The sequence below is a fragment of the Empidonax traillii genome, unplaced genomic scaffold, assembly GCF_003031625.1.
Source record: "Empidonax traillii isolate 1590-97213 ecotype Southwest subspecies unplaced genomic scaffold, ASM303162v1 scaffold33:size3420811, whole genome shotgun sequence".
Lineage (NCBI taxonomy): Eukaryota > Metazoa > Chordata > Aves > Passeriformes > Tyrannidae > Empidonax > Empidonax traillii.
The window spans coordinates 1,949,826-1,971,255 of NW_020955226.1; the positions used below are offsets into that span (position 1 = coordinate 1,949,826).

At 38.1% G+C, this 21,430-nt stretch overlaps 1 protein-coding gene across 1 annotated transcript in view; it reads left to right on the forward strand.

Annotated features, from left to right (window-relative positions):
• Positions 1-7,188, forward strand: part of B3GALT1 (beta-1,3-galactosyltransferase 1) — a 65,806-nt gene extending 58,618 nt beyond the window's left edge. The window contains exons 3-4 of the mRNA XM_027911509.1: positions 4,695-4,733; positions 5,287-7,188. Of these exons, the coding sequence (XP_027767310.1) occupies positions 5,513-6,493 (981 nt within the window). The 5' untranslated portion in view covers positions 4,695-4,733; positions 5,287-5,512 and the 3' untranslated portion in view covers positions 6,494-7,188. The remainder of the gene's footprint in view (positions 1-4,694; positions 4,734-5,286) is intronic.
• Positions 7,189-21,430: the final 14,242 nt, after the last annotated feature.

Genomic DNA, 21,430 nt, shown 5'->3' on the forward strand with positions numbered 1-21,430 from the left:
CTGCAAATTTGCTGATGATGGACTCAATCCCCTCATCTAAATCATCGATAAAGATGTTAAACAGGACTGGTCCCAGCACTGATCCCTGGGGAACACCACTGGTGACCGGCTGCCAGCTGGATGCAGCCCCGTTCACCAGCACTCTCTGGGCCCGGCCCTCCAGCCAGTTCCTGACCCAGCACAGAGTGCAGCTACAGAAGATCCGTGTAGCCACATGTGGTGCATACTGGGCTCCTGGTCACCATGAGGGAAGGCAGCTGCCTCCCAGACACTCTGAGGCCAATTGCTATTGCCCAACCCCCTAGGGAGTTTACTCTGTGAAAACCACTGAACAGTGCATGGCCAACCTAGCAGCTCCCATGTCTCTTCTAGGAATCCCCTAAATAGAGGAATTTATTTTTCTGAAAAACATGGGCCTGAAATGAATGCTTGTTCTAGAGAGTAAGGTCTTTCTTTGCAGCACTGATTTGGTTTCAGGTCCATTACACCCAGGCATAGCAAAACTATTTAGAATATTTAAGAAACCTTCAAAGGAAGTTGCCAGAGAGGAGCTTGCAATCTCCTGTTGAATCACCTATGCCATCTGTCCAGAATTTCTGTCAAGAAATTACTATGAAAGCATGCAGCCAAGAACATAACAGCATCCCCAAATTTCTTTGTAGATGTGTTCTTAATGTTCAGGATAATTATCTTCTCAACAAGATTTGGTAATTTAAGGGCTTCGTAAATGTTGAAGGCATTTCAGTGCCTTGGTCTATATACAGATGAAAGCCATGATCATAGAAAACTTACAAAAACATCTCTTGGGGGAAAACGAGAAGAGTTTGCTATATTTACTAAATAATTTAGCAGCTGCATTCCCTCTTTTTTTCCAAGGTACATTCTGGCAGAGATGCAAAGTGTTAATTTGACTCAGTTGTGCTCTGCCTAGCAGACTCCTGGGTGTCTGGATGAGCAGCTGTGATCTCCCTCAACTTCTCACTCAGGGTCATCCCCAGGGCTCAGCATCCTGCCTGCCTCCACTCAGCACCTGCCTCAGCAGTAGTGACACCGTATGGATTACAACTGTGGCAACAAGCCAGACTTCAAGAGCTGTGGTTTCTATCCTGTGCATCCACCAAGATCTTAGATACATTAATGCTGCTGCACTTACATAGGTTGGGCTTTCTTGAATGAAAGATCAACAGTCTCATCTACCCTAGCAAAGCTTGAGCCTTTGATTACTTATAGTGTGACAAACAGGCTGGGAAAAGGGACAGATTGAATGAAAATATTTTTGAAAACAAGAATCCAAGAGCTTAAAGCGTTGCTACTGCCCTGCTAAAAAGATTTCTTTCACTCCACAGGAGAAAGGAAAGGAGATGTCACTTCCCTTTGCCTGTGTGTGTCCCCAAATGTTACACAGCCTATTCCAACAGATAATATCCAAAGCTGATAAAAGCTTTTCAGTCTCCCTGTGATAACCCACATCCTCCCATCACAGGATCTTCAAATTACAATACCAAATTCAAGAAGATCATGGCAAAACTGAGAAACAACAACAACAAAACCAAAACAGTCCTCCTTACAGTGACGATGTACTGAAGCCCATATCAGGACAAAAACACAGTATATTAATGAATTTGCTAGACACTTTATTGTTAAAGGCAGCTTTATGTACTATTGATTAGGTTAAAAATGTTCTGAACAGCTGCTGAGGAAACTGCTAAAAGAACCACAGTAACATGTGGGCATTGAAGCATTTCCACTTGTTATTCAGATCATAGTGATCTTAGTTCACATACATTATTCCTCCTCCTCCAAATGAGGAATTAAAACAAAAGTTTTAACTCACTATAATTTGAGTACACTATTTGTACCCTCTGATTTCATTCCGTATAACTCACATTTCTGATATACAAGTCCCACATGTTGCATGGCTGAAAATTTTATTTTCAAGTCACAACACGTGACAACGAAAAGGTTTGCTATCACAGGCTTTGACACTGTGAATAATTTTGCAAGGTTCCTAGAATAATTCCTGTGTTGAGGGTAAGCCTAAGTTAGGCGCTTATTTGGGTCCTTGATTAATTAGCAGTCTTTAATAATAGAATTTGGCAACCTTTGAAATTCTTGACTAAATCATCACAAACTGTTTCACTACTTAGTTCATATTTCCCTGCCTAATCAAACTATGTATTTTCTTACTTGTGCAAGCTAAACGTAATTGAATTTCCTGTGCAGGAACAATATTATCAGAAATAATTTGTAGCATCATTTGATTGTGTCCAAAAAAAATACATGGCATAGCTACTTATTCAACCCCCTCTGTGATACTTACAAAGAGGGAGAGAGATCGGTTCTGGAGGCAACAATAATCTCACCTTAATTACAGACCAAGACTCCTCAGCTAACTTAGTGTTGTATTTATATTATTGGCCAATTTTGCTTATACTATTTTCTTTCAAATTTCTTCCCCATTCATAGCAAAAAGCTCAAGTAAAGCAGAAACATGAACTTTAATTGTTACATCTTTACCTCCTGACAGAGTAGGAATAGCAGAGAGACCCATCACAGGAAAGGAGAAAGCTCTCTTTTGCTTTTCCTCCTCAATCTTCCCAAAAAGTAATTAAATTTAAAACCTCACTCATAGGGAAAACTACAGCCAGTTCACTCTTAACCCTTTTACCTGCATTTTGCTCAAAAGTTACCAGAGGGATGGCGTAAACACTCCAAGCCAAGGCATACCATCTGAACTCATATTTTTTTTTTTTTTTTAAATCAAAACAAACAAAAACTCCCAACAAAGCACACAACAGAAAACGATAAACTTGTTTCAAGAGACAGCAATTGAAGGGCCAACATAATAAACATTCATCCCACACAGTTATCTGAGAAAATAACTGAGAAAACTCTCATAACTGAGAGGAAAAAAAAAATCCCTACAATACCTCGGGATTTTTCTTCAAAATGGAGTAAGGTTTTTGTTGCTTCTAATCCTTTCAGAGCACACAAGATTGGATATCACAGCTATGACATTGCTGGACTGAAAAGCTATTTTATGTAATTTTGTAGTTTGTAAGAGGCAGTGGTTGCAATTTTCCTTTCCCTCAGATATCTGCACAGTGTTCATGGTAACTAATGCACCTGCCTTTATGAAAGAAAAGATGTAGAACACCATACACATTTAGACACTGCAATATATAGTCTCCTAAAATAATTCATCATATGCAGAATATTATACTTATTTGTGAGATCTTAATGCAGAAGTCCATTATATACACTGACCTACATAGCTCTCGCTCTACATCTCCAATCCATGATTTCTGTATTTCTTGCTCTATTAACACAGTTTTCTAGACTTTACACTCTTATGTCTTCATTCCATTATGGCATTTCTCACTTGGTGGTTTTCCTCTCTGGCATTTCCAGGGGGGTTGGTTTGCAGAGCTCAAAAATGAAACCAGAAACAAAGCCAACCCACCAGATCAGGGATGTGATTTGCCTTTCTCAGAACTGTATCACAGTGGGTTGTTACAGCAGCATAGATCCCCTCTCCAGACATTACAGTAGCATTTGTGTGTATATTTATCGCTACTGTATTTATTCTTAAGGATGTACATGTGCCTGCCGTGCCAAGATCATTGTGCTTTGCAGCCCTATGGAGCAATTAAAAGTCTCACTTAAATACACTGCTCCCAAATGTTTGCTGGTACTACTTGGTGGGAAAATATCACAGACCCTGGGTCTTGGGGCAGGTAATGAAGGAGATCACAGTCAACCTCTACTTCATTAAATTCCCTCAGGTATAGGGCAAAAGCAATTGAAACTGATAGAGCTCTGGAACAGGTGAAAAATTCACATTACCCTATTTTGTGGAAGGGAAGAGCAGTATGTAGGTTCTGGTCATTAAATAACTAAAAGTGCATGTAATTAAGATGAGCAGGACAGACTATAAGAACTTGTAAGAAGATTACAGTTTGTATGGATTTAGCAAATGTTAAAATTGTTTCTCTCCTGTTCTTAAACCTGAGTGTGAAATAGTGACAGAGGGTAACAGTCCTTCCCCTCTGACAGCCTACCTAGGGAGAGGGGGGGGGGTCTGTGTCAAAGCAGCGTGAAATCAAAAAAGACATTTCTAAAAAGAGCTTCTATCTTTTTATCCAAATCCATATATTTCTTTGTTCTATCCAAAGCAAATGTTAAATATTTCAAAGACTCTTGCAAAAAAGCTCCTCTGTTGCATGCTTCTGCTGTCCTTTAGCTCTGAGCTAACGCAGTGGTAAAACCCAGGAAGGTGGAGCCTGCAGGCAGTCTCCAGCTGCTGGTGTTCCTTGGAGGAGTCAGCACTGACCTGGCAGGCTTGAGGCAGCTTGTCTAATATCCATGAAATGATGATAAACAGAACTGGTTCCCAGCCAACTTGTTAAGAGCTAAGAAGAAGCAGGGCTTGCACACTCCCTGGATCCAGGAAAGCTTCAAAGCCACCCGATACTGGAAGCAAGACTGGAACAGCAGCAGGATAGGGCTGCAGGAACCCTGGCCAGGCTGGCAAGTGCTCTGCACGTTAACCAGCAAGGCAACACCGTTACTAGGCTGTCATCGTGGTTTATTTTAATGGGACACAAATGATGTTTGCTTATGAAAAGACCGGTTTGGGGGGAGAGGAGAAACAAGCCAACAAAAATAACTGAACTGTATTAATTTATTTCTAGACTTTTATGGACTCTACTCGAGCGCTGATCTTTACATGGGTAAGACAGCATATGCATCTCTCTCTCTCCCTCTCCTGTACCTTTACCAAGCAGTCCCATTCTGTCTGATTTCCACCAAAGCATGCTTTTAGCAGGACAGACATTAACAACATTAAGGCCAAATTAGATTTGTAGGTATTCACGTGCATAGCTGCCACAGACGCTGTTGATCCTAAGATAAAGTACATTATTTTTCATTCTTTAAATAATTTTAAAATGTTCCAAAGCACATTTTGAAAGATTGTCCAGAAAAAATGTTAGGAAGCAAGAAAATGCTAGAAACCAGAAAATTATTTTCATATACCATTTAAATTATCTAAATATCAGCATGTTTTTTATATAAAACCATCTATGAGAAATAACCAGTCATAAAAGCATTAGTTCAGTTACACTGCTCTATTTTAGTACACTATCCTGCATTGTGGTACCTCATGAGAAAAAAAGGAATATCTGAGAAATGCATTAAGACACTTAGCTTATTAATAGCCAGCTCATTTTCTTGCCCCGGGCTTTTATGATCTAGCAATGGAAAATTTTTCTTCGTATTTTTCAGAAATAACAGAAAATTCCAAGAAATGGAAGTCGCTGCTAGTAAAAGAAGAAAAGCTGAGTATCATCAGGGTTAATAGCTCCTATTTGAGATCCATGAATGATTACAGAGTTACTTTTTTATATCGAACTTTCAAGTTTCATTAATAATATGCTGCCTCTCCAGGACATAGGTGGGCTCCTCGTACAAAGGTTTATTCATCACATGGAATAGAAGAGCTAGAGGAACAATGGCTTCAAAGGTCTCATGCTTATACATTTTGACAGTAGTTTGTTGGGCAAGCGCTCTTTGGTACTTAAGTATAACTCGTCCTACTTCTTCCTACACTGGCCACAGACAGGTCAGTAGCATATCCATAGCCAGAAAAAACGTTTCCTTTGGCAACATAAGAACTCGACCTATAAATCCACATTCCTTTGATTTTCTTATCAATGAACCCAACAAATGTGAGAAGAACGTCCCTTTCTTGGTCATTCTTATCAGCACAACTCACAAAGAGTTTGATGCAAGGCAAGCCATTCGAGAAACATGGGGAGACGAAAACAACTTTAAAGGAATTAAAATCGCCACACTATTTCTTCTTGGAAAAAATACAGATCCTGTGTTAAATCAAATGGTAGAGCAAGAAAGCCAAATTTTTCATGACATTATCGTGGAGGATTTTATCGACTCTTACCATAACCTCACTCTGAAAACATTGATGGGGATGAGGTGGGTAGCAACGTTTTGTTCAAAAGCAAAGTACGTTATGAAGACAGACAGTGATATTTTTGTAAATATGGACAATCTTATTTATAAGCTGCTCAAACCTAACACCAAGCCAAGGAGAAGGTACTTCACTGGTTACGTTATAAACGGAGGACCAATAAGAGATGTTCGCAGTAAGTGGTACATGCCGAGAGATTTGTATCCCGACAGCAATTACCCACCCTTCTGTTCAGGCACTGGCTACATTTTTTCAGCTGACGTAGCAGAACTGATTTACAAAACCTCCCTTCATACCAGACTTCTTCATCTTGAAGATGTGTATGTTGGACTTTGCCTTCGGAAACTGGGCATTCACCCCTTCCAAAACAGTGGCTTTAATCACTGGAAAATGGCCTACAGCTTGTGCAGGTACCGCAGGGTGATCACAGTACACCAGATAACACCAGAAGAAATGCACAGAATTTGGAATGACATGTCCAGCAAGAAACATCTTAGATGTTAAGATTTTTACAGATGTAAATACCTTTTTTTTTAATTTTGGTTTAGTCGGGTTATTTTTTGACAAAGTGATCTGCTGATTTACAAGTTAAACTGTGGGATATTAACTGTGAGAGGATTTTTATGACTGATTTTTCATTCTCACTTTGACTTCTGGTTTACAAACTTCAGGCTCTTTTTGGTAAGGACATTACACCAACCGAAAGGAACTCGAGTCAAGTCTCAGATTTTGTATATTATCATCTATCACACATATCAGCTCTTGCATCTGTGTGCAAAAGGACAGTAATAAGCTATTATGAGCTGCTTAACAGTTCATGCCCCAGCCTCTGAGGTAAGACTCAGACCCTAAGAAACTTTTATTCTTTTTTGACACCCTACAACCGTCTCTATTTAGAGCTGTGTTAATAAATTAAGCAGTCTACATTTGCACTGAAGTTATATACCTACCTTGACATGTATATTTGATAGTACAATGTGTGCAGTTCCCAAATAGCTTACTGATGGTGTAATAGCAGAACTTAGACAGGTAAGAACATCAAAGTCCCATTGGCCTTAGAAACAAACCCACACACTGAAGTATATTTTCATCTACCAAATGATATTTCTTTAATTTATTTCAGAAGACAGTACGTTTCTTTACACTTCCTCAAATAGCCCATAAAATATGTAACACAGTTTAAAAATTCAGTAGAATTTGTAGGAAAAATAATACACAGGAGATGTATGAAAAATTATCTTAAAAATACACGAGAAAAGCATTACTATATTTTAATTTCAAAGCAAGGCAATGTCTCTCGTAAGTATCAATGGTTTCTCAATTAAATCTCTGGCATAGCAATATTGAATCATATTGAATGCTAAAAGTGTTAATAAGCAGCATATTTCTTCAGTGTCAGTCAGTGCCATATTTACCTAAAAAAAAAAAGTAACACAAAAGCAGCTTTGTACGAGTAAGCTCTACTTTTTGCTACAGTACATACAGGAATGAGATTCTACCAGATTTTTAATGGTGTAGAAAGGAAGAATTTAGTCCAATAAAAGAATGGAATCAATTTTCTGTCAATTGCACAGCAGAGTGCATAAGACTTATGTACAAATTTCACAGCTTTTAAGAAGCATCTAGTAAAACCCAAACAACAACAAAAAATTCTAGCCTTTTTTAAAAACCTGTTAAAGCTCTCAGGTTACTTATCACAGAGCCAACACTCACTGAGGTGCCACTCAGGAGATCCCCTGAGCATGCAACAGAACTCAAATACACAAGATTTTATTCAAGTTGTATAATGTGCTTGTATGTGTTTTCAATATGCTTATGAAATGTCATGAAAACTCTTTGATAAATTCAAGCTCTCTCTATTCAGCACCATCTTATAACAAAGAAATAAAATACGATATCACTCAACAAATAACTTGGAATGAAGAGCTCACAGACAAGTTACAAAGATACAAAACTCACCAAATATATTATTAGCTGTAGATGACTCACACCGTCCACAGCACACACAAAAGCCTCATTCATTTCACCTGGCACTACGTGCAACATATGCAAAATTGTTCTGTCTGTATGTTATTCAGGATGTCTGTAAAGTTGTCAGAAATTAACGGAAGAAGAATTTAAAGGAAGTAGCACTTTACAACAGTAACAGAGAAAGGAAGATGCTACCCTAAAAGGTTTGCAGTTTCGTGTCATATTGTTAGTGTTGTTCACAGATGCAGCACTATCATTTTGAAAGAAACTACTTGTAAGTAAGGTAAAGCGTGCCTGGCCTTTAAGTCACTAGCAGGAGCCATCTCAAACAAATCTAAGGTGAAGCTATACAGCAGACAGCCTAAGAGTTACTGTTAATCAACAGGAGCTTGTGTAGCCTTCATAAATTTAAAATTAAAAAAAAAAAATCAGTTATTTTTATAAAAATACTGAATCTCTTGCAGTATAATTAAGATTTATCCTTCCCTAGTTGTTCTAGTCATTGTTAAAGTTGCGCTTCCTGTCAAACTCAGAACTCCAGCTAAACAAGGTACAACTAACTGCATAAGTGAATATATAACACAGTGATTGGATGAAGTTCAGCTTTTCTTACCCAAGCCCCAGAATATGATTCTTTATGAACAGAAAGGAGGCTGGAATTCATCCCCAGCCCTTGGGTAAGTCAGACAGCATAGATGCCACCCTACCAGGAACACACTTTGTAATGATTTGAACCCACAGGCCGCAATCACTTCTGCTATCCCTCTGCACTGTGCAGTAATTTGGGGTTTCTGAATCCACACCTGAATGGATTTGGTTGCCTTACTTCTGCTGATGCTCCTGTGGCCTTTGGTTAGTAACCAAGAGGACAGCAAGGCTCCCAGTCCAGATACCTCAGGGCTCAAGCAGCACGGTAGCCTTGCATTTCTCCTACCACAAGTAGACTGCATTAGTGGCTGCAAGGTATACCCTGAAAATAGTATCTGAAAAAGTGTATTTCCTGCCATTTATAAATAGATAGATCTTCAACAGAAATGTGAATGTTCATCTTGAAACTGATGTACATATTTCTAAGGCATTTTCTTCTGTATTCAGCTTGTATATATGTGTAAGTCTGCTTGCTATGTAGCATTCTGTTATGCATGGAGCTGAGTGAGGCATATTTGTCCAGTGTTTCAAGAGCCTTAAGCATGTGTGCCCTAACTTTTGAATGTACAAGATATTTTTTCTTTTGCTGTCAAGTGAATTTAATGCAACACAACAAAAATCTAATTTTCTACTTCTATTATTTTTCTGATATTAAATTTCACTTGCTTGTTACATTTAAGAGTTATTATTTTCTCTTTGCTCAGAAATTTCAGTATTGCAACCTGCAGACAGAAAAGGAGCAATACACCTACTCACAGAGACAGCTGCCCCTTCCACTTAGTAGTATTTTTGCCACATGGAATACTGTTAACAAACAAATATTTGCAATAGACTTCCTTTAATCAAAGAAGTATTTACATTACCATAAAGGTCATTTTGTTTCACTGAGCATGGGACAAATGACAACTTGGTTAGACATGCTGGCTTCCAGTCACATCAAAAGTGTGACTATAATCACATCTTGATTCCAAATGTACATGAACAAAGCACATTGAGCAAAGCAGGTTGAGGGGGAAGTGCCTCTCTTTAGGAGGAGTTTTTCCACAAAAGCGTTTCTTCTTTTTTTTTGCTAAAACCATGAGAGTATTTGAACAGAAGTCTCAAGGTTCATTTTCCATCTTTCCTAATAATAATGAGTATCAATTTTGATTCTTGATTGGGATTTTTTTGTCTTTCCAATGTAGATGGCAATGGCAATTTGTAAATGAAGAGTGTAATTAACTAGAAAAGCTTGTCAACAGTAACCAAACTTTAGGTGTATCATTATATATGACTGGCTGTACTTATGTATTTATTTGTCTAAATTGTATATATTGTTTTATCTATAGTGTCTGTAGGAGTGTATTCTTTTAGATTAATGTATTATTTACAGTTTTGTGGGATTGCCAGCAAAGCTGCTAATCAAGATACTATTTTTTGTATCAATGTCAAAAATAAAAAAAATTTAACAAAAACAAAATGACAAAATCAAGTGAAAAATTAAAGATGTCCTGTAAGTTTTCTTATTCACTACATTCTAGAAATGTAAATGGTATTATCTGAAAACACAGTATCAGTGAATAGGCTCATTTGTCATAAGGAAGAATATTGTGCTGTAAAAGCAGATTTTAAAATAATAACTGAAAAAATAAAAAACCCCAAATACTACTTTTATTTATCATTTGTGCAACAACTTCATCAAGCTGATGTCCACATGGATCAGGTGTACTACTGCCTTTGAAGCCAAAGACATAATATTATAAGTGGCCATGACAATATCTGACAAAGTAGCAGATGGGTTCATCCTCTGCTTTGCCCTGTTTAGCTGGTTTGGCAGCCCCAGCCAATGAGACCAAAGTCTGGCTGTTCTAAGGCGATGAAGCTTTTTGACTCCCTTGGCCCTACAACATGGTTCTTCTGCTGCCTCCATCGTGTCTTACCATGTGTGCTTGCAGCCATCAAAAGTTACACACAGGAGAAAAAGAGAAAGCACAAATGCCCCAAAACCTACATCTCACAAAAACACAATAAAGTGCTTTGAAGTTGCTGTGTGACCACCAGGAGGGTACCTAAACAGAGGGAAAGGGTCCTCCCCTGATCTCTCATAGATACATGACAGAGCCTTTTACTTCCCCAAGCCCCCCAAAAGCACCAGCAAATAAATGAAGAATCACAGTGTGAATACACCCAGATTACCCAGTTAGCCTCGTGTAGTGTTTGTCTACCAACACAAATATATGAAGATGCTGTTTTTTCTAGCAGGAAGGTCTGGGTGACTTCAGGGTCCTCACAACAAAATAAAAACACAAGACAAAATAACACAACAGTAGCAAAACTTCCCTTTTATTATAAGAACTAGTCGTAAAAATTCCTCCCTCTCTTCTTCCTTATGTAGAAGGAAATACCTAACATCTTGACCACTGGCTTCATTTATGAAACTGAGGGGAAAATAACACCCATCCCTGAGCAGAAATGTAGCTTTTGGAAACCAAAGTATATTTGCTTTGGGTCACCTGTTTCAGAAGCAGCTCAAGCCTGCAACAGAGTTCTCAGGTATCCCAGGAGTGTCTGCAGCAATGCAGCAACCTTACAAACCATAATGAGATGCTTTAAACCAACATACAGTGAAACCCTTCCGATCATTTTCATCTTTCTCTCGTTTTCACAAAAGCAGCCTAATTGCAACACTTACATGGTGTTTAATTAATAGACAGCTTGGAGATATACAGATATTAGCACTTGTAGGATGGATTTCATGTAGTTTGATTATCTTAATTACAAGCATTCTATTCTCTCATTTACTTAATTGATTGTCATAGATTTCCAAAGAAATTTGCACTGCCCTAAGTGAAAACAGTATGTAAAAAACCTTCTCAAAACTGCTGAAAATGGCTTATTGAAGCAGCAATGTGCCAAAAAAAAGAGAGATCCATATGATATGAAACATTGTACTTAGTAACATCTGCTTCCTTTTCTCTTGTTAAGAATACGAATTTATGAAATGGAAGAAGAGGAGTTAGCTGGGGGAAAAAAACCTTATTGATTCAGCTGCACCTGTAAGAGACTTGTCTCAAATATCACCTCTGATGACATGCCTAACGCAGGAAAAAAGATCCATTTTTCTGCTAGGTCTGCACATTAGCTGACTCTACATTATATCTCTGTCTCACCTGAAGGAGCCAAGGAGAGCAAGAGGCGATTTATTTGTCATGCAAGATTTATCCTTGAGCATTTATTCTGCAAAGCCAGCATTACATATCAAGCCAGGCAGAATTATGTGCAGTGGTTTTGTAATGCAGACAACTTTTATTTGGGGGAAGCAAATAGCCCAAAATTGAGGTGTCCTGGCTAACACCTACCATATCTGCAGCTAAATGAAAACTATCAAGAATAAGTCCACCCCCTACATCCCTTTTTCCTCTAGGAGTTCCTTTCTCTGGCCTATTTTCTAATATGACCTCTTTTCTCAAAGAGAAATGGGACCTCTAGGCACCCTAGCATAGTAGTAAAAGCCAGAGGGAAGCAGAGAGCTCCCTACAGTATCATTATGGAAGTGCCAGCAGGCCCAGTGACATCCATCCTCTTTTGGCAATAAAGAAGCAGCTACGGAGGTGAGATAAGCCACAACCAGCACCTGAGCTTGTCCATCTTGATGCATGAGCTATTGGGCTCCAAGTGCATCATGCTCAGACCATGCAATGATTCTTTCTTAGCACGAGACATCGATAGAACATCTTGACAGAAAACTGGTGCCAAAATGTAGCAAGAGCAGAACGGGATCTTATAAATTTTGAGATCTTATAAATTTTTTTATTGTTTATTCACTTGCATTAAAATCTCTCCTCAAAAAGCATCTTCTACTGCAGGAAGTCTCACCAGTTATCCATTATCCACCAGATCTTATCCTCATACACACCTAAAGACAGCACAGTGTAACACTGGTCTCCACTATCTGCTGTCCTGCAGACTGCATTTGGCTTGGACTGTGAGAGGCAAATCAGATTTAAGTCACAAGCCCCATAAGTTTCTATGGGATTTATGCCTGTTTTCAAAGGGCTGAATGTCATCCTCTCTGTCCAACTCAAGTCTTACAGTGAAATCAGCTGGAATACCATCTAGGTTCCTGGGGAAGAACACTATATCCCATGCAGAACTTCACTCACATGAAACTTTACCTGATATCAAACACAAGCAGGAAGACAAATCCCTCCAATTTACCATTAAGTCTGCTCTTTATGAAGACAAAGTAGATAGAACAGGAGACCAAGTCATTTGTAACCTGTGCAATGAAAGCAGGCATATAGCACCAACTCCTGACAGGAGCGGGCTCTGTGCTGAGTTATCTGTCACCTGGCTCTCTGCCAGTTCACAAATATGTTACATTTTGCCCACAAAGTTTGTTTGGCAGCACTAACAAACACATATCACTATGAGAGCAAGAGCCCCACAAGGGCATGCCTACTTCTTGAAATTGTTTGTTTCATTTCCTACCCAGCGTTTGTTTCTGAAGTCATTGCACTGGAGAAAAATTGGTGGTATAACGATGCCTTTCTTAAACATCATTCATCTGGAAGAATCCCAACAATCTAATTTAAGATTTATTTTCTTCCCCCTTGATAATGCAACAAGTAGAGATGGTCTTTTCAAGTTGGCATCAGGACTTGCTGGTGTCCCTGCAGTTTTCATCTCCATTCATCTGACCAGTCACTACCCTCAAAGCTTTCAGCATGAATCTCTTCTGGCTCTAGTCTCTTACCTTAAAGCAACACTAAACCTGCTCCGTTTTCTCTGTGTGCAGGTAGCTCTTCATTTCGCGTAGTTCCAGCACCCACAGAGCTCCCCCTCCACACTCACATACCCTTGTCATAACCACAGCTGACTTCAGGCATCAGCAGATGCTTCAGGGTGGCTTAGCCCTCAACACGTTCTTCTTCCCTGTAACTCTTCCTTCTGCCAGCATGCTCTAGAAAGCTGTCACCTGTCTGCTTTCCTATTATTCTTTCTTCTCCTTGTAAGAATGTTTACTTCTTTCCATTATTAGTTTTTACAAAACTGAGAGTTTTGTAAAATGGTTTTGTAAAATTGTTTGCCAGTCCCAACATAAATTCATTACCATAAGATAGGACAGGCACCTTGACTTTCCCACATATCTGTCTCCTCTCTTTCTCTTCCCACTCCAGCTTTTCGCTTTTTTGATTTACAAAAATCTCTTTAACCTCACTCTGTTGTAGTTTTAATCCGCTTCAGTCTGGTACAATTCTCTGTAATTTTCATCATTCTCCTTTTTTCTTATGTGCTTTTACATAGCTCAGCATCCTCCACTCTAAATGTCCATTCCAACCAGCCACAAAAATAAGAACAGAGGGGTTTTATAAGGAGATGGTCCCTACACTGTCCAGTACCTGGCAAAGTAAATTCAGCCACTTTCAGGGGACAAGTTGCACTTGAAGTAGTTCCTTCTTTGATATTGCTTGGTGTAGTTTAAGGTATATGGGAAAAAAAATAGGCCCATCATCCTTCATCTTGCCTCTGCCTGCAGAGATCACCGCATGGCCTAAGAGATCTCACTGACACACACTTTGTAAGGTTTGGTGGGTTTTTTTTCCTTATTCCTTTTACCTTTCCTCACATAACCTTGAATAGTTCCTCAGAATACAAAAAAGCATTTTTTCATATTTCATTTTAACTTCCATTTAGTCAAGTATACTTTACCCCAGAATTTCAATGTTTTAACCTTGCTTCTGCTCCCTGTGTTGCCTCAATTTTCCTCATATCTTTCTAATAGTCTGACACCTGGTCCCTTCCAACCCAAACCATTCTACAAAGTTATACCCTCCCAGTCCAGGTGCAGGAAGGTCTCGATTCTCCTCCTGTGTCCTCCACTCCTACCATGTCTCCCAGTATCCATTCACCTGGCAAAGGGTTGGCAGTTCACAGCCTTTTGTCTCTCTGGGCTCCCACTCAGAGCTCAATCTGCATCTCGCACTGCAGCTTGCAGACTGAGCTACCTGCACAAGATGTATTCCTCAACAGGTGTCAACAGACCCACGCTATTTTTAAAAGTATGTAGCTAACAAACTTTATATTCAGCACCATTTCCCCTCACAAAAGCCATAAAAAGGTCCAGATCATTCAGGATAAAGCCATCAAGGTGCACTGAGGCTTTGTATTATGTCTGCCATCACTTCGGAATCACTTATTTAGCTTCCAGTTTTAACAAGCTTTGGTTGCAAGATGGTTTATGAAACTAAGTGTTGCTGCCTCTGGAGAGTAGTGTCCTGTACAGATGAGGCTGAGTCTCTACTTCCCAAGCACCATTTTATTCTAACCATATCTGTACTTTCAATTAGCGATTCAGCTGATGCCAAGGTTGATGATAGGCTGCTTTAATTGGTCATTAAAAGGCAGCATTATTTACTGCCTTGTTTCTTGGATTCAGCATTTCTACACATGGGGATAAAACTAATGGGCTAGAATAAAAAATATATATACAGCAGGTAATTAAAATTACATTATTTAATAGGGGAACATACATGCACACAGTGCAGGTGCTGTCATATACTTAGAAGTAGAGGTTTTGGAAGTATACATTTTAATTGGTATTATAATGCAATTTAGCTGTTACTTCAAACAGATGGGTGAGCTGTGCAACATTTTTAAACTGATTTAATTACTTGTAAAAGTATTGGCTTGTGTTAATTGGTGCAGTAAATCACACAATGGTTCACAGATTCCTTTAAAAGGGACTTTGAACATGTATCTATAGGAAAACAAACTGAGCCTTGCAAGTCAGTATTTAACAAAATAGTTATTGGCAGCTTGTTTTATATAAGTAAGTACACATAAACAAGATCAAAAAAGCCCACCATTCAGGCAAGACAAGTGTGCCTAATGACAGATATTGCTGTATAGTTGTATCTCAGAGACAGGTGACTGTTGGAGACAATATATCCAGCCGTATGTGGAGAAGAATGATCAGACTAAGTAAATGTAAACAGATTACCCTTACTATCCCCCAAAAAACCCACTCGTTATGTGTGGAATTGAGGTAACTAGTGTGGGATGATTACTGTGGTCCTTGTTTAGGGCAAAGTCACTTATTAAAACATGAGATAAGTGGAAGAAGGTCCACAAGAACACGCAATAGCCTATGAAATCTCTAGACTTCTATTCTAGTCAACTTAAGGTTTAAGCTCCAGATATTGCTTATTGTCTTGAACTCCAGGAATATCCTAAATCCACAAGTGATGGATATCCTAAGTCAATGAGTAGAAAAATGGCTAATCTACTAAGTACCACAGAAGAGTACACCTGTACTAGACAGCCAAACAAATCTGTAGGGCAAGAATGGTTATCGAGCTCCATAATAGCAATATTAGAAAAGCTTTCTAGCATAACAAAGCAAAAACCTTTCAGGATCCCAGGTCACACTTTGGCACAAAGCTTGCATTAGGGAAGAGCACATTTTACCTGGGGGAAAAAAAAAAAATTCTGGTGCCCCAAAACGTTACATTTTAGGATTTCTGGGATCTAAAGAGAGTAATGAGAGTGAACCCTCAGCAGACAAAGTTACTTCATTTGTGAACAAATCATCTCTTTCCCAGACATTCAAAATTAAACGCTTTAATTTTTTTTTCACGGTTTTGAAATTGCTGTGCTGGAAATGTCATTGAAAACAAGCTTGAACTTTTATCTTCTGCTAAGTCCAAGAGAAATATCACTTCAAAGGAGTGCCTTACATTTCATTTGAATGCTGAGACAAACACTTCAGTAAGTAAACCGAAATCATAAGAACTGTCCATGTTAATACTACCACCTGACCATGTTCTCCCTTTCCAGCTCTGATCATCAATCATTTTATTCTCTTCTTTTCTATGCCCTTCATTTCAACAGCAACTAACAGTCTATTATTGTTTTATGCACCACAATTTTTGTAAAGCTGCATTTTGTTTAAATTTAAAAAAAAAAAAGCTTAATGTGATGCAAACTTTTTAAAATAAATAAATAAAACAACAAATGGAAAATTGTACTTGCATTCACGTGCTTGCTGGCAACATCAACATGAAATATAGAAAAAAAAATGAGAAACATTTTGTTGTTCCTTAACGTGTACTGTGAGGATGGGTGACAGCTCATGAGGAGAGATTAGAGAAAACAGCACTGCCCTTCCCCAGGTTTTACTTTTACTAATCAGGCTATTGTCTGAGAGCAAGGAAACATGATCTAATCAAAGACTGAGTGTTGGATTAGAAGACCTTTAACGATCCCTTACAGTCCAAACTATTCTATGATTCTATTTCCTTGCTCATTGCAGGAGGATTGGAACAGATGATCATTTAAAGGTCCCTTCCAACCCAAACCATTCTACAAAAGGAAGTGAAAACAACATCACTGGCCACAAGGACATAAAAAACTTGGGAGCCTCAGAAATTTTAGAGATACACTACAGATGACAAAACATTTATTTCTCTGAAGCCTATGCCAGATAACAAAACTTTAGAAAACTTTAGAAAAATAAACATGTTGTGAAATTTCATGTCCACCACTGCCTCTGATCCACGTGTTTATTCTCAGTTTGCTGTAATGCCACACTTACAGTTTGCTGTAAAGACACATATTTGCTTCAAGCAATAATTCACAATGGGTAAGGCAACATCATCTATGAGATTTGCAGCTGCTTGGAACACATTAGACAACTGGCAACAGATTTATCTTAACAGTTCATAAAGTACACATCTTTGAAACTGCACTTCTAATTGTATTAGGACCCACAGCATGATGAAAAGCAGCATTTTCAAAAGGTGTAGTGTGCACTCCATCCTCTTCTTACAACTCATTCTAACATGCTTTCCAACAAATTCATTTCAAACAGTGCATATAAGCCAAAAGTACACGTTTGTTATATCAAATTTAAATTACAACATAGATCTAATTTGACCATAAACCACATGAGATTTTTTTCAACATATGTCACCAATAGGCAAAATTACTAAAACTTACCTAATATTATTTTTTCTGGAAAAAATTTTTCCATGCTAGTTTGAAAGAATATCCAAAACAGAAAGAAGCTGGTAATATAAATGCAAATGGCATACACCAATAACTTAGCTTCACCCGCCTGATTATTAAAATGGAGTATATATAGGTACCATTTTATATCTTGCAAAGTGCATTTATGTCCTTGCCCCTAAATTTGTCACTGTCTGCACTTACCAGGACATTATATACGAATAAGCTTCTAAAGGGTTCTCATGGAGATGTGAGCATGGAATTGACTAAAAAGGTTTTGGGTTTTTTTTTTTTCCAAATGCCTTTAAAAGTAGTAACAAATCATTAATGTGCACAGGTTTATTTTGTCAAGCCGTAGTAATGCTCCATTAGCTTAATTTGTGTTGACAAACAAATTCACGTGCACTGCTTTTTATGTGAAGGGATGGTTGCATCACCAAATAACCTTAAATTCCTTTACATTTTTGAGATGTCATAACTCTCATCAAAGGAAAGAAAGCTGGATCAGTGGGGTCTACAGAAGGAGAGAAAACCATGACAAAACTAAAAAAGCCTCTTGCTCAAAGTAAATCTAAAGAATGCAACACTCCTATGCAAGAGCAGCATCTTTTGTTAATGAATCTGAATTATTATTTGGATGAAAAAAAACCCATGTAACCATTTGGTTTCTTTGACAAACAAATTCACTTTGTTTTAATTTTTAACATCCAACAGCTGTCTTCGGTTTAAATTTGATTTGTCACAAGGTCACTGGAGTGCTCTTCTGATTGGTATTTTTAGGTCTTTGGCTTATACTAGGAGAGAAATATTAAATTTACTTCAGTACTGTTATTCTTAGCATAAAAATTTATGTTGCCTAAAACAATTTATAGGGCATATGCAAATGTAACAGCCCTAGTCATCTTTGCATTTAAATATATATAGCCTAACTGTAAGACTTTATCTGCAATTATTTTATGAAAAATTAAAAACTTTGTCTATGAAAAAGCTTGAGTATGCTGACAACAGAATACAAAGATGATAAAAAAAGGGAAAAAGTAACACTCACTTGTTTACCTAAACACAGCCCTGCTTTGATTTCCACAGACCAATCCATGCTAAACTACGTTCAAATAGGACAGACCTCAGAGATTCAGACCTTTGTTGGCCTTATAAATTCACACACATAAATACATACACACAAATCTGTGAATACAAAGCAGTTTTAAATGAGTAATTTATGTAACACTAAACTGTAGCTCAGTAGCTGTCCACCAAGAGTCTAGATTTATCTTTTCAACAATTCTTCTGGTGAAAAAAAAAAGAAAAAAAGAAAATATCAAGCAACACATAAGTGCAGGACTTTTCTCACCCTTCCATCTTTTGTGAAGCATCAGGCTTATGGTTGACTTGGCAGTGCCCCAACTGACAGGCAGATTTACAAGGTTAGCACTGAACCTAATCAGAAACAATCAGAAAACTCTTTCTCTCTGGTGTCATTTTCTGCTTGGATAGCTCTGCTATGCTATTATAAATAGGAAAAGCTTGCAGCACAAGCAGGGTGGAAGACTTCAGGGAGATTTTAGTAATCACCTTCCATTCAAATCACACCTACTCTTTAATCATGATTGGATCCTTTTCCATTTTATAGCCCCAGGAGTAAACTGAGGAGCTCATAATCAGCACAGATTGGGAGTGAAATTTTAGTCCCGTTGAAGCTATTGTGAAGGCTTATTAATTCATGGGACAGAGATTTCAGTAATGGTCCTTCCCTCTGGATCCTCTGTTCTAATTTAAGGTGGATTTCTCCACCCTCCTCCTAGTTCTCATAATATAGAATAAACGCTCCAGTGAAGTTAAAGTTTGTTTTAATCAGAGGTGCTCCAACAAGGAGGTGGGGAAAAAAATAAGAGAGAGAGAAAAAAAAAAAAGTCCTGAATTCAGCAGGATTCTCAGTTGATTCTATGAGATGCTGGGATTAGTTTCAGGTTTAACAACCTCAATCAGATATCTACTGCACTTTTCCTCAATGTAAACACTTAGTTCACAAAAACCCTTCTGTAGAGCTGAAAAAAATGGTTAGGAATTTTTAATTTCTCAAACTGCACATTTTTGCACTGTCAGAAAGCTGCAGCTTTCAGCTTATGCTGAAAAAAACCTCTGCAACTGACACAACCTAGAAAACCCTAAAACATAGCTCTTGGTGTAAGAATAAAAGTCCTGCAAAAAAACACATTGCAAGTTTACCTTTCAGAAGGTATTTTTTATATCAGAATGGAGCACTGCTCAATTCTTGCCTGGGCATGTTGAGGGCCAAAGGCCCCAGCTCACTGCGAGAGTGATGAGCAGCATCAGCGAGGTGGGATGCACTGCAGCAGGAAGCAGGACTTAAACCACAGGAAAGCTCGGGAGAAGAGGAAGGACTGACACCCACACCTCCCTTGATCTGGACAAGGTCATGTTTGCTGACCATTAGATTTTATACTTTGTTCTTCAATATAGTATTTAGTTCTTTCTGGGTCAGTAATAGAGCACTGGCACAATGCAGGGCATTGGCAAAAGATATAATTTTTCCAGAACGAAACAACCAAAATTTTAGCAAACTTAATAGTACAAATATCAGCAGGTTCAGGCAACAGTCTTCAAAAACTTTTCTTGCCCCTAACATTACAAATTATTTACGTTTTTTTGGTGGGTTCCCCCCCCAATACCAGACTGCTTCCTAAAACCCATTCCAAGCTTTCAAAAACAGAGATGCAAGCAGAAATGCAGGCCTCTCCCTTAAAGAGGCAGTTCAGCACTACACACTGCATCTTCCAGAACAGAGAAGTTTTACTACTGGGAGACAAAATCTTTTTGTCTACTTATTTACTTATTTCTATATGACATGAGTAGCACAGAGTCCACCTACTCAAAACCACTAGACCCTCGCTGCTTCTTCTGCTTCATTTCTTCAGAATAGCCTGTTGATGACAGCTACATGCACTGCTTTTCATGTGAAGGGATGGTTGCATTACCAAATAACCTTAAATTCCTTTACATTTTGAGATGTCATAACTCCAGCTCTCATCAAATGAAAGAAAGCTAGATCAGTGGGGTCTACAGAAGGAGAGAAAACCTTGACAAAACTAAAAAAGCTTCTTGCTCAAAGTAAATCTAAAGAATGCAACACACCTATGCAAGAGCAGCATCTTTTGTTAATGAATCTGAATTATTATTTGGATGAAAAAAACCCCATGTAACCATTTTGTTTCTTTCCATAAGAATAAATAAATAAAAAAGCTCTGTATTTGAAAGATACCTGGTTTTCATTAATTCTTAAAATACATACCTATGGGAAAAAAAGTAAGAAAAGAAAGGCATGTATTTCCCATCTATTCCAATTCTATTTCTTACAGCTGTTTGTCCACATAAATGCATCCAAGTGCATAAGTGATTTTCTACACTCTACTGAGACAAAAAACAAGCATAGCCTTTCAAATTCACATTTGAAAATCAGATGACAAAATATTCATGTCCCAAGAAGAACCAGATTTTCTAAATATTGGTTTATGCAGTGAAAATTACATTTCTCCTTCTTACTACACACTCTTCCAAATCCCTGTATTTGCTTGTTGATTCATTTTCCATATTCTGAATGTTATTAGCAGTAGACAACTTCACAACCCCTGAGTTTGATTCAACATCTCAGATGACAATGACTATGCAAGCAGCTTGATGAGCATCAATCTAACAGTCATAAAGCAGCTATAAAACCACATTTTTATGTGCAGTGCAATGTTACTCTTAGTCATTGAGGGGAAATAAAAAACTAAAATGTCACAATACTCAACTAATATGTCTGGATATTTCATC